The following is a 15122-nucleotide window of genomic DNA, read 5'->3' as shown; positions in this document are numbered from 1 at the left end:
ATACAAAGTTCTAAAAAAAACCGCTGCTTATACTTATGAAAATGGTAAATTTTCTAACAAAGAAATGCAACAAAGTGACATAAAAATATAAATCTAACTAGTGGCATAGCAAACAGATACAGTATATAAATGGGAGGTTTATACTTCCTGTTTTGTACATGGAAGGCCATAAGGACTGTAAACATTAACACTGAGCAGGGACAGTTACTTGTTAACAGGGAATTAAATAATATTGTTTATAATTAGCATACTGGTATGGTAAGCCATTTCCAGATTCAAACCCTGAAACTTTGCACTGATGAACACATTGCTTTACATTTAATATTACTAATCCAAATGGAATTTAAAACTGAAGCTGTATAATAAGACAGGATTTACCCAGAACAGCAGTATTAGAAATTATTGCGCATCTGTTTAAACTTGAGGTATCTTGTGTCATGATTGGCACACACACCTCATTCATATAGCATTTAGTTTTCTGATTAAGTCTGAAAATGCTGTTACTTTACACAGCAGTTTCTGAATCATCTTGCCATCAGCTTTTATCTTTCTGTCTGAAGTGAAGGCTGTGCCTTGGGAAGGCGGGTAAGTTGGTTTTACCTTCCCGCCCAGTGTCCTTGACAGCTCAGATGTATGATATCATGAGAATGGTAACAGTATAAATACACGTGTTAGCCCTGTCCAGCAGTAACTACTCTGATAAGAGAATCATTATAACTTTCAGAATGAAGTTCATGGTCGTGTTTGTCTTTCTTGCTCTTTCAGTCATCTGTTTCACAGGTAAGAAGCATTTTTCTTGTACAGTCAGATATCTGCCTTTGATTAACACAGGCAGACAGATTCCTTTCTACTGTCTCATTTCTAGACATCTTTAATACAAAAAATATTTATATTAGCTGCATGTTTATGAACTTTATTCAGAAATTTAGTTATGTAAGCAAAAGTATTCAGTCATTCACTTGTGTTTGTTTGTGCATCTGTGCATGTCCAGTCAGGACCACCCTTGTAAATATTCTTTATTGCAACCAGGTCATAAAACATAAAACAAAGGAGACTATATTGCATAACAAAACTTATCTATTTTATTAATGCTGGTATTTCCCATATCCTTTGCACTGTATCTTATTTGTACAAAACAAAGTCATTCTACTGTCTCATAATGATGGATATTGGGAAAGACTGACAGTGTGTCGTGCAGTGAATTTAGTCCATACTTCTCAACTGGCCAGATTTTCACAGAATGCCCAGATTTTTGTCTTATATTTTTGTTCTGTTCCTCATAAGTTTTTTGACAAATCATTGCAGACACGTCACTAAATAATGACAGAAATTTAAGTATCAGACTTCACATCCTTTAGAAAATACAAGTTAACACAAAACCTTTTATTCTAGCAACTTACAAAACCCATAAGAGCAATATTTAAAATTTGACCCCATTTTTGTACCTTTGTACCCCCCATTTTTTTTGCTTTCTCCAGATGTCTTGTCCTAAGAGGTTAAGAGGTATTATTCAGTCATATGAATGAACTGCCATTGTGTGAAAAGTCCAATGGTCTAAACAAGTACTTACATTGTACGAACAAACATCTTGAACATTCTTTAATGTTTAATCAGCTGTTTTGTTTTAAAGATACCACACAGTGACAAGAAGGAAAATGGACCTTAAACAACAAACAACTCTTAATCCACAGCTTGAAATTAAAATTGTTCCTAACTCTGCTTATAAATAATGCTAAAGGAGATCTTTCCCTCACCAGACCCCCTCTACCCATTTACCTAGCTACTGTAGAAAAGGCATTTTCAAAAACTGCCTGCACTGTTTGGAATTGCTTTCCCAGTGATGTAAATGTTGTGATCCACAGAATGAGAAAAGCAGAAAATTCTGCTTCTAACACAAGTTCCATTCTTCTCTGTCCACTGTGAACGCACATGTGCATTTACATACATGTATCTAGAACAGGGAAGCCCACAGAATTTTTTGCAGGGGGGTGCAAACCCAGATCCTCCCACTCAACCATCCCAACGCAGCCCCCCCCCCCCAGCCATTCCAGTATCCCATTACTTGGCTATATCTCCCCAGTTGCCATAAACATGTTCAAAACTGTCAGTGTGCATACTGTTTTATGCTTTACTTCTACAATGATTACTGATATTTGGATTTAATTTACAAATATTATAGTACAAACACTGATAGACATTTGCTAAACAAAGCAATAGTCGGACAAAGAAAATAGACAGCATTAGAACTTCTCTACCTTTGAAACTCACCTTCACTGAAACAGCATTGAAACCCACATTCAAAAAAATGCATCTGGCCAGTGGTGGGTTAAGTTTACCTTTGAGCTATTTTCAAATCACTGGCCCCTTGCACACATTTTTAGGACCATGCAAACGTTACTTAATATAATATAATAATTGAATTATATCCCTTGAATAATACAGCACCACTTATTAGTGTGTTTTAAACTTATAGTTTTGAACATTTTGCCAGTAAGCAAGGAAACAAAACATATGAACCAATAATGATACACTTCCCAATTCAGAACATTTCAACCATAAAACGCCACTCAAATGCCTGTCATTACAATCCACCAATATCAGTCAATATGCACAATCTCTGCAGCAGTAAAAGTCATCTGAATAATTCCATATTAAAGAAATGTGTAATGAAGAGGTTGTTGCTAGTAAGCTTTATATTTCAGTGTTTCATCTACAAATTCAGTGTCTGCTGCCCTTGAATAATAAATTGCCTATGTTACCTTCTGGTAACCTGCTATATTGCAATAGGGAATGGGTGGCAAGCTGAAAAACAGACTCACAGTTACTAGGCATCTCATCCAAAGGAGGACATACTCAAGTCTGCAGCAACCCCCCCACCCCCCGACAATACAAATCTACATGCTGTGGGAATAGAGCTTGCAGTCCTCTACATCAAGATGCAAGTATGCTGCCTGCTGTGCTATGAGCACTACTTTAAAACTGTACCAACAAAACAGTTGTACATTTTAAGCAGACTTAGAATGAGCAGCAGTATACTTCTCTTTCCTTGAAGCTCACACTTCCTTGAAAATAACTTCCACCTACTAACTCTACCTAGGGCATCTCTCTCTGTCTCTCTGTCTCTGTCTCTCTCTCTCTCTCTCTCTCTCTCTCTCTCATGAACTTAGAAAATTGCTAGAATAACAGGATTTGTGTTAGTATGCAATTTTCTAAAGGATATGACATCTAAAACTGAAATGTCTGTTATTATTTAGCAACTTCAATCCTTTTTAGGAGGAATATTGGGCAAAAAACAAGACATTGTGCAAAGACCTGGACAGCTGAGGGGTGTGCTATCTCTCTCTTATACATACATACACACACACACACACACACACACACACACACACACACACACACACACACACACACACACACACACACACAAAGGCCCCAAACTAGGGACACATTTAAAAAGTTGCTAGAGTAACAGGATTTGTTTTAGAATGCATTTTTCTGAAGGATATGAAGTCTGCAACTCAAATGCATGTCATTATTTTGTAACTTTAATCATTACCCCATCCCAGTGATTTATCAAAAACATCATTTTTATGAGGGGCAGACCTAATATAAGGCAAAAATCTGGACATTATGTGAAAATCTGTACAGCTGAGATGTATGACACACACATACATCCCACCTACCTCCTTAGAAAGTGAATAGAACAACAAGGTTTGCATTAGTATGCATTTTCTGAAAGATATGAAGTCTAAACCTCAAATGTCAGACATTATTTTCTGAGTTCAATCCTCAATGGTTTGCCAGAAAAACACAATTTTATAAGAAACAAACCGAAATATGAGGCAAAAATCTGGATAATTGCAAGGTATGAACCCCCCCCCCATTCATACACCTACCTCTCTCTTACTTACACACAGACACACTCACTCCTACCTTTACCTGCCTACTTCTTACATACATGCAAACACATCCCTACCTACCTACCTACTTCTTACATCCACACACCCCTACCTACCTATTTCTTGCACACACACACACACACACACACACACACACACACACACACACACACACACACACACACACACACACACACACACACACCTATCAGGTTAAGGCCCCTGGAACAGGTGACCCTTGTCCCATTTGACATTAGGTTTGGCTCTGAGATTGCTCTGTAAGCCAGGCACAAGTCTCCTGTAAGTAGTCTGTACTACTGAGTACAGTGACTGTGACTTCAGGTGTGTCAACTGTAGTAGGAATAATTTATGTTGAGGGTAAATATTTTAATTATTTAGTTAATAAGTCAGTTAAAGACTCAATCAGCCTTTTTAGTTTAAGTATCTTTGCCTACTTGATTATGCTAACAGTGAGTGCATATTGCAAGTGGTGTTTATGTGTGTGTGTGCATTTAGTGCCAAGTGGTATTCTGATCCTATGACACCTTCTCTGCTGATCCTAATTTTATTTGTCTTCCTTGCATCTAGTGAAATGTAGTGTGCAGTGCAAGATACATGAACCCTCCTTACTCATTCTACTACCTCCCTCTTAGTTCCCAGTTTCAAAAAATGGGGTGTAATATATGTTTGTTAAATCATGTTACATGCCAGTTCTGTATAAGTGCAAGGTGTGGCAGACATCAGTGACAGCTAGAGATCAAGAGGCATTTGTGCATTATCTGACAGGTAAGAGGATTCACAGACAGTGTATTGTATTCCTGCATTAACCAGGTGTATTACCTGCTACTAAGAACCCTTACCATTCAGGAACAAAGCCAGAGGCTTACAAGAGTTAGTTTCTTGACAAGCATGTTCAATTGTTCTGCCTTTAAATCTCACTTAACTTGTAAATCCCATCTTGTTCTAAGTTAATTCATCACAGTTACAAACTCCTTGAATGACTACTCTATGATGCATTGAGACCTAGTGTGTTTAACTAAACAAAAATAATTATAGGAGACATGCCCCTTCTACACCCCAACACAGGTGGTAGTGTTTCCCACACCCCTTACTACTAGTGTATATGCCAGCTCTGAGGTCACACAATTATGAAGAAAGAGAAACAGTCCAAGGTTCTGTATACATAAAACCAGTACATAGCCTGGCACCAGATAAGCATATTCAACATGACATAACATACAGAGACCAGACAAAGAGAGGACATTGACTAATTTGCTCTACATGATCTGTTCCCTTATAAACAATAGGAATCATAACTGGTTGTTATTAATAACTATGTAAGAAACACAGGTGTCTTGGTAGCTGCCACTAAGCACCAAAGAATTTGTCCTCTAAACTTACAGTACAAGATTTTTTGGATTCATTCACTAGATAATCTTAAACTTGCATAAGTGTTTTGCAACCATTACATGAGTAACAATGTAGCTTGGAGTAGCCAGACAAGACCATAGGTCTTGGGGGTGTGGCAAATTGGAGCATCTTAGAAAATCCATGAATGGATGGGGAAAGCAAATGGAATCTACATAGTCATCAGCAGTCAGGACTGATCTGTAGACTCCATAGCTGTAAGGCTAACTTTAAATGCTGAACTGCTGTGCATTTCAGAGTTGTTTCAGTGAACTGCTTATAAGCGTCAGCCATTTCTCCTGGGTGTAATCACTGGAATATATGCTTCCATAGCAACTTTGAGTCGAAGCAACCTGACTAGACTAGAGATCAGAAAAGCTGAAAAGACATACTTGTGATTTTTGAATTATTCAGTTAATAAATTAGATTTTTTTTAAAAATCCAGTCATCCTTCTGTTTCTGTAACAAGAGCTCCACTTGACTGTGATGTAATACATATGTAATAATAACATAACTACAGCAATTGCACACACACACACACACACACACACACACACACACACACACACACACACACACACACACACACACACACACACACACACAGACCTACCTACCTACTACTTATACATATATGCACACACACCCCTGTCTTTACCTACCTACTTCTTACATACATGCATACACACCCCTACCTACCTATCTACCTACCTACCTACTTCTTACATCCAGACACGCCTACCTACATATTTCTTACATGCACACACCTCTTAAACACTTGAACACACACACGCACACACCTACCTCTCACTTATACATTCATCCACAGTCCAGACTTCTTCTGTAATTCAAATTCAATGCAGGCATGGAAGATAAAGGTGTAAACCATCAGTCGCACAGACAGAGAAGACGAAAACACAGTCTGTGCGAGTGTAAGCAAAGGGTATTCTTAAAGAAGAATTCCCTTAAAAAAAAAAAAAAATATATATATATATATATATATATATATATATATATATATATATATATTTTTTTTTTTTTTTAATTAAAAGAAAATTAATCTCTCATCCAGCCAGTTCCAGGGGTTGCTGCTTGCATCTGCCTGCGGGAGCCCTTGGTCTAGAGCAAGAACAAGGAAATCTGACACCATTGTCCGTCACTGCACCATATACATTTATATACACTGGTTATCTGGGCTCCATTTCCATTACAAGCTGATACATGAGCTGTACCCCTCCTACAGCTCTGTACGGATACCCATTTAGTCAGTTATTCATCTATTTTTTTTTTTGATAACCCGGTGTACTGACCCTGTGCAGTCATGAGCCGGGAGCAAATGCTCAAGTAACAAAAAATAGTAACAGCAATACAAGTGGAAATGAGGCGTATATGCACTAGAAATGTATCATACTCACAGCAATAGACACAGCAGTTCAAATTAAGCATTGCTTCTTTTCATTTGCTTTCTTTACCAGGTTTATCTAACTAGGTTTAGTCAAAAACAAAGAACCTGGAGAGAAAAGCTCTTAACAAATTACAAACATTTTTAAACAGACATTCAGTAATGTACATGAACAGACATTGAATAAATATATATTAACAATTACACATGTATTTGCTAATTAGATTACATTGATATGAAAGTTGAGGCAACTAGTACCATGCAAAAATACTTCTGCTTTATCAAATATTGAACATTGGGCATTTGAAGAGGTGTATTAGTAGGTCTGTCAGATAGATAATAGATCATGTGATCAGTGCTTAGACATACAAAGAAATGGAGGTGAGCAAAGGAACTAGGTAGGACAGAAAATGTTAATAGTGCAGTTAAGCAGGGAGATGTAAAACAGGTTCAAAGACAGTCATATATATGGATATCATGAGCTTTATTTTAGAAGTATGGAGGTGGGGTGAGCTGTGTCACAACATAATGTATACAGCTGGGAGATGTTAGTAAAACTATTCAGGTATTTGTGTAGACTGATTGTGGGGCATAGGATTCTGAATGAAGAGAAATGGTTTGATGATATAGCAAACTAAAGATAACAGTGATATTTATTTTGGAGAAACACCAGAGCAGATCCATTGGTTTGATTGGTGTAGTTTTAGTTGTGTTTAGAATGAGTTTGCATTCAGAATGGGTTTCAGTGCTAGTGGGATGTGGTTCCATAGTTTAGCTACACTATTTAAATATAGAGAAACACTTGCAGTATTAGATGATTCGTTTATAGTAATTAGTGATTTTTCTCTAGAGTGTAAAATTCTATTGTGGGAATAGTGTTGTATTAAGTTAAGTGCTGCTTAATGTTCTGGCTTATAGAGCAGTCTGTGTATTGTAATTACCTGAGAAAGCACTAGGTGACATGATAATTCTAACCAGTTTAATTCTCTGAAGGCCTTGGCAGTGGTGTGTTCTGTCATAGTTTACTGCAAATTTGGCTGCTTTATTATAACATTGCTTAAATTTGGATAGTTGCAAGATTTGACATTTATTAAAGTTTGGGGCAGCACTAAAGAGAGATGGTAGTAAGAAAGTAGAGGCCACATATCCTCTGTCTACGGCAGTGAGGTAGGGTTTTCTCTGTATAATGCACCTAGTTTATGTTGAGGTTTTTGTTTTTTTAACTACAAGTGATATATGTTGGTCGAATTTCAACTGGCCATCCATGATAACATCTGGTAATTTTGTGTGCCTAACTTGTTCTTTCATGGTGTGGTGTTTTTGGCAGAGATGATCGTGAACAGTGTTGTTTTGCTAGAAATATGTTTAAGGGTAAAGTTTACTAATTTATTTTTATTACAGTTTACAAGTAACTGTGAATTATTTTGCCACATTTCAATTGATAAGAAGGATCGGTGTGTAATGTCTCAGACTTTAGAGAGAGATTTGTCAGAGCAGCTTATATTCACGTCATCAGCATATTGAATGAAGGTAGAATGATTTAGTTTACATAACTGTGTGTATTTCTAAGACTACAATATTCTATGCATATAGCAGAGTAGATATTCACAATATACAGGATTAGGGTTTAAAAGTTGTAATTAACAAGGAATTTTATGGTTGTACCAGAATATTACGTGCTTCCCCTTGACCCAGTAGAAACAATAGGAAATGCAATAGCTGGAGATATAAAATTAGTTTTCTGTTATCCATTTCACTATGCTAGATATTTATTTCAAATGTTGGCCTTTGTAATAGGGTGTTTACTTGTATATGAACTTAACCTATCTGTGATGCTTTTTGCTGTTGTAACATAGAAGGTCTAGGTCACAGCTGTGAAGGTTTATTTGAATTTTTACGTCTGAGTGTATTATTCATTCTTTTATCCACCTGTGTGCAGTGTACTACAAATACATGTAATTCATATGGGTGTTTGTTCAGCTTTGTTTTATGCTAAATTAAAACAAATAATATTTTTTGGGTTTTTAGAGGTGAAGCTAGAAATTTATATTTTATACACAGATATCATGTGGTTTCCCTCACCAGCCAACTATCATATAAAAAATGTACTCAACACTCAAAATGTTGCCCCATGCACTTTAGAAAGAGAAACATTATTTTCAACAATTGCCACTTATAATCATAAAAGGAAGTTTTTGGAAGAGTATTCCTATTAAGTAAGGATGCGTTTGCATAGATATGTACAGCAGGATTTAGTTTAGACAGTTCTTAACATTCTGTGCTATTTTGAGGCACAAAGTTTGTGAGAGATGCTTGGGAAACATCTGGAGTATTTCTTCCTGGACCTCCGCTGAAAATTGACTTCGTTCCAAGTTGGACTTTCCCGGTAAATGTTAAATAAATAAAAGTGTGCACTGGAGGCTGTGAGAATTGAACCTACTTATAGTAGTTCATTGTCTTCTGACCTCTAATCTGTGCTACAGACCTACTCAGCTGAAGGCATTTCTGTGCATGCAGTGATTTTTATCAGTCTGTTAATGAGACATCTGAAATGGCATGTTTATGGGTAATCACCACAGATTGTCACATCATTAAGCACAGCATGACAGGCAGGGATTTTACTTCTCATAAAAGTGGCAGCTTTGTGGTACTGTTCTATATACAAACTGCAAAATAAAATTAGTTGTTCTGGAAAATCAGGAATTCATCCCCGGTTTGGCATCTATGTCGCTGATGCAAACAGGTAACCTGTAAATGGTTCGTCTTCCAGGCCCAAGCTTACACTTATCAAGGGTATCAGAACTTGTCAGAGATTTGGGATGCATGGCTAGGCTTAAAAAGGCCCTTGTAGTTGTTAGTCTAGTAAACACCTATGAACCCATGACCCTACAAGTTTAGCATTTTTACTAAGATTATGGCCAAAGCAGGTCATCAAAAACCTCATCCTCATCAGCCAGTAATGTGGGAGACTAACAATGTCCTCTAGTTATATAGAACATCTCCACATAATGACATTGAAAATTTGTGATCACCCATCTAGTTATCTGGACTGGTTTTAAAGATTACTGGGGAAATACCCTGCTTGATAGGTAAGGACTCCTTGTTCCATAAATATTAGGGTACGTATCTGCCTATTATTTCATTTTCTTGATGTGGTAATACAGGTCTCGAGCTCTACAACAGGTGTCTGCTTTACCACTGATTCTGTTTAGGTGAAGGAGTTGAAAGAGTGCTGGGTTTTTCATAGTCTAGAAGGTTAAGCAGGGAACACCTCCTCTGTAGTCTGTATAACACTGAATAGAGGGACTGTGAATTTAGTGTATCAGAGATGCTAATGGTACCGAGACCCAAGTTATTTTCATGATATTGAGGTCTCAAAACCTAGTTTAGGTCCTTAGCAAGGAACATGCCAAATGGTGCATTATATTCGATTATGGGCCTAATAAGGGTTGGATAAAATGGGAGTATATTTTTGGACCTGGATGAGATAGCATGGAGGATAAGAAGTGCAAGGCAGAAGGGTTTTCTAACCACCACAGAGATGTTGTGGCTGAAGGAGAGTTTGTTATCAGCACACATAGCCATGCCCCTGATGACTGTGTCAAATTTAATTGGAACGCTATCTGTATGGTAAGTAGCAATATAGTACTACATTTCATGGTGTTAAGAGTGGGCCCATGGTAATACAGGAAGCATTTATTTGGTCAAGCCCCTGCCGGAGAATTTGAATATCACAGTGGGATTTGATGACCAACCCAGTTTGTAATCATCAGCAAATTTGGTTAGCAAGAGTCCCTAGATATTGGCTTTTATATCAGGCAAATATACACCAAAAAAAGGGGACCCAGGACAAAGTCCTGTGGGACAATACTGATGACATGTTTCTTTTGAGAGAAAATACTTCTGACCATTATGGTATGGGTTTTGTCAGGCAGTTACCTATCCAGCCAACTATATATCGGATAATGTTGAGTTGGAAGAGTTTCTCAATAATCTCAGTCTGGGGGATAGTGTCAAAGGCCTTGGCGAGGTCCAGATAAGCACTGTGTATGATATACCCCTTATTGATGGCCTCACTAACCCTTTCAAAGAACTCAGCCAGATTGAACATGCACAATCTGATTTTTACAAAACTGAACTGGGCTACATCCAGGGATGTAAGGTAATTTATATTATTGATTTTCAGTTCAGCTATAATTTATTTTATGTTGCTTTTGTTTACTGAGACAGTCCCCCCAAAAAAAACTTTTCAGTGGATGCCTGAGGTTAAAGCTCTAGATATTACATACTATTACATACTGCAAGGTATTTTAACACAAATATAACAACATTAAGAACAGTTCTTAGCATTTACAACATGCATACAGAAAGAAAAAAAGCACACATAAGTAAAGGAATGTTTAACTTGCAATGCTGAGTAAGACGTAGTATTATCCAAAACATGCAGAAACAAACAGTTAGAGTCGATATCATACAGTTTCATTCTTTCTGAGGGATGTCAGTAAGCAAGCAATAATGCCCAACAGGGCATGTGTTAATGTTAATTAATGCACGCCCCTGGAAGGGCATAAATTACACATTAACACACACCCTGGAGGGCATTATTGGACTTAGACAATGGGCTTGCTGTAAAATTGTTGTGTTGTACTTGCTTATTTATTTTTTAAGTACTATATTCTTTTTTTATATAATTTTTTAATGGAAAATAGTTCCTCTGCCTACAGTTCCAAACTTGCTGTAGTGTATATTAATGGTGTTTGAGGAAGCACATTACATCAAATACATATAAAAAATAAATAGTGCTTAAAAAAAATAAGCAGGTGAAAAACAACAATTTTGCATACAGCCCATTCTCTCTCTCCCATACACACATACACAGCGTCTTCTGTTTTCACACATGTACATATATACACACAGTCTCCTCTGCTTTCATGCACACATTCGCACACAAGATCTGTCTCACCCTCTTTCTCAATCTCTCACAGTCTCCAGCTGCTTTCATATACACATTCGGTCTCACTCTCTCTCAATCTCTCTCACCCGCAGTCTCCTCTGCTTGCATACATCTCACAGGCAGTCTCCTCTGCTTACATACATCTCACAGGCAGTCTCCTCTGCTTACATACATCTCACAGGCAGTCTCCTCTGCTTACATACATGCACTCACTCACACGTCACTCTCATTTCTCTCTCAGTCTCTTCATCCATCTCTCTCTCTTTCTCTCTCTCTGTCTCTCACAGACACACACCACATGCACGCGCCCACACACACACACACACACACACACACACACACACACACACACACACACACACACACACACACACACACACACCTCTGTCATGTACCTATTCACAACACACACACACACTCACACACACACACACACACACACACACACACACACACACACACACACACACACACACACACACATCACTCTGCTTTCATGTACCTATTCACACACACATGCAGACAGAAAAACACAATCGCTCTCTCACTCTCTTACTTTCATACATGCATACACTCTCACACATGCTGTGTTTTTTTTTTTCTCTTTTTATTTTACACTCGCTAAACAGCAAAAGCACTGCTTAGTGAGTGTAAAATAATGCCTCGCTCACTCTCGCTGACATGTATGCATACACTCACACACAGACATAAATACACACACACACACACACACACACACACACACACACACACACACACACACACACATGCACATGTACCTTTTTGTCTTTTTTTTTATATTTTACACTCACTAAACAGCAAAATGCTGCTTAGTGAGTGTAAAATAATGTCAGCCATTCCATTTCCTCAGTCCGAGCTCCAAACTGCTGTGAAGCGGTGGGCTCATTTTGTACAGGGCTTGTTCTCCAATCAGGGTATTGATGTACAGTTTGTCCATTGTCTAATGAGTATTAACGCATGAGAAAATGAGGAAAGCAGGAGAACTATGGTGTAGCATTGCTAACAAGGACAGTGATGCATTCTGGGTAAAGTGGAAGTTGTATAAAAATCTAAAAGTGTCACTGCCCATTTAAGGTGGACAAAATACTCAAGAAGCTACAAAATAAAAATGTATAACCAACCAACACAGCTGTAAAATAAAGGATTTAATGTACAAAGTTAGTGTTTTCACAGCAAAACCACTACTTTGTACATTAAATCCTTTATTCTACAGCTGCGTTGGTCGGCTTTATACTTTTATTTTTATTTAAAGTGGAAGTTACCCAGGAGAAGTAAAAAAGCAGAGACACTCAGCAGTTAGGTGATTCTTTAATTGTGCTTTGAACAAATTTAAATTTTGGATTGTTTTCAGTTTCGGGGGATAAGGTTTCAGGATTTGGTGACTTTGTTTGAGTATAGTCACTAGCACTGGTATCAGAGTTTGTTATTGTGAGTACTGTTTTATCTTTCAATGTTAGACTCCAGCAGAAGAATAGGACTGAATGATGTTTAAAGTAGGACATTTTTCAAGTTTGTGGATGAGCTTATGCAATAATATGTTTCACTGCCTTGCAGATAATATTAATCAGACTAGTATGCCTGTTATAGGAATTATTTCTGTGTTTTGCAGTTAAGCAGTTATTTCTGCTAGAAACCCAGGAATTAATCAGACTGTGCTTTAGATCCAAGATCAGATACACCATCTTTATTAAGCTTTCAAAATAATCTGTCCACTAGCATTGAAAAAATGTTATGTTACCAGTGGAGTATTAAATTCAGCATGTAGTTTATTAATTTCTAAGCTGCAGGTTTATAATGTTGTAACAAAATGTATTTATTTGGAATTTCTTTACTGCGAAAGTCTGACTGGGTCATGAGGTACCCATTTTCAGCAGAGGCCTGGGAAGAAAAGCTTCAGATACATATGGTTAACAGCATGAAAAACTAGACTGACAAAGTCATAACAGTCAAGTACAAATATGAAAAACACATTAGTTTGTCAGAATGAGAACTTAACATTCAAGCACAAAATTTGAAAAACTACACATTAGTTTGTCAGAATAAAAGCTCAACAGACATAATAAAGTCATTGTGTTCAAGCATGAATTATATGGAAAGCCAGATAACAGGAAGACGCAGCATTATTTACATAACAGATGATTATCATAATGATCATTAATATTCTAGAGGTCATGAAATAAGGTAACAGATTATAATGGCAAAGGTGTAGCATAGGATGAGTGGAGAAGGGTTGGGTGTGATAGATGGGATAGTAGGAGTAGATATGGAAAAGGTATGAGTATAACCTCAGGGGAGTATGCGCAGATGAAGGGAGGGTAGGATAAGTTAGTAGTGGGGAAAGAGAGAGTATGGTTAGAAAAGGTATAACAGGTAAAGGTAAAAGAAATACTTTTTAAAGGGTATGGTTCTCAAAGAGGTTTGCCTGTTTGCCCAGAAATTCAAATTTTTGTATACTACATATGTTTAACATGTGCTGTGAGTCTGTGAGTCAGTGATTACTGGTAAAAGCACCATTCGCAGAGTAACAGTAATGTAGTGCCCACAGCACGGTGATTACACTCCAATATCACAGAAAAAGACAATCTAGTCAAGGGTGTCTATAGACTAAGACCAGCTCTTAACCATTGTTAAGCACCCCCTGCTTTGCATGTTAAGCTCCAGTATCATGCTAGGCAGTTACCCATGCCAGTACTGACCAGAAAAATAACAGTAGCAGAATTAAAAACAGAGTTTTTTCCACCTGCTGTCAGTGCCAGTAATCTGACCTTGACTTTTTGTAACAAAAGAAAATGTGTTACTGCCATTGTAAATGCATTCACTGAGTGCTTTATGGCTGTGAAAACTGGCAAAACACTTAGCATTTTTTTCCTTGAAACTATTAGTACACGGAGAAGATAAAGTTTCATGCACTAGTAAGAATTACGATCTGGTCTTATGGTAGTTTTAGCCCTTATATTTTGCATGGGAATAACCCCGAGATCGGCCGAACAAAGATATGTTGAGACATTTACATGTTTCCCCATCCATGATGGACAGAGGTGCCAAACTGGAAGTGAGTTACAGTTACCTGTCCATTCGTCCAGATAAGGCCACCCATATCTTGTGTTTCCTTAAGGGCAGATTAAGCAACGGTCCGGTGATGATGTCACTTCCCACTGACCCTCTCAGTGCAGACCCCCCCTCCATTATTCTCTTTCTTTTCCACATTTTGCCTCCCAAGCATTAGGAAAACAGTTTCTTATGTCACACGTACATTTTATTTAGTTCTTTGTGGGCTGAACTTGCCACGTGAGTATTTTCCTTTATAGATTTTAGCTTCAGTATACTTAAGTGGATATTTCAGCTCAGCTACAAAGTCTATAATTTGTATTTTTTAACGTTTAGCCTTAAGATTTGAAGTATGGAGTGCTGCCATAAAATAAAGTCTGATTTCTGGTGA

At 37.5% G+C, this 15122-nt stretch overlaps 1 protein-coding gene across 1 annotated transcript in view; it reads left to right on the top strand.

Annotated features, from left to right (window-relative positions):
- Positions 1-725: 725 nt before the first annotated feature.
- Positions 726-15122, top strand: part of LOC122800381 (trypsin inhibitor ClTI-1-like) — a 944875-nt gene continuing 930478 nt past the window's right edge. Inside the window, exon 1 of the mRNA XM_044069829.1 lies at positions 726-780. Within this exon, the coding sequence (XP_043925764.1) occupies positions 726-780 (55 nt within the window). The remainder of the gene's footprint in view (positions 781-15122) is intronic.

This window comes from Protopterus annectens, chromosome 4.part0 (genome assembly GCF_019279795.1).
Source record: "Protopterus annectens isolate FY-2018-M chromosome 4.part0, PAN1.0, whole genome shotgun sequence".
NCBI lineage: Eukaryota > Metazoa > Chordata > Ceratodontiformes > Protopteridae > Protopterus > Protopterus annectens.
The sequence above is the reverse complement of the archived record's forward strand: the minus strand, read 5'-3'. Positions and strand labels throughout refer to the sequence as shown.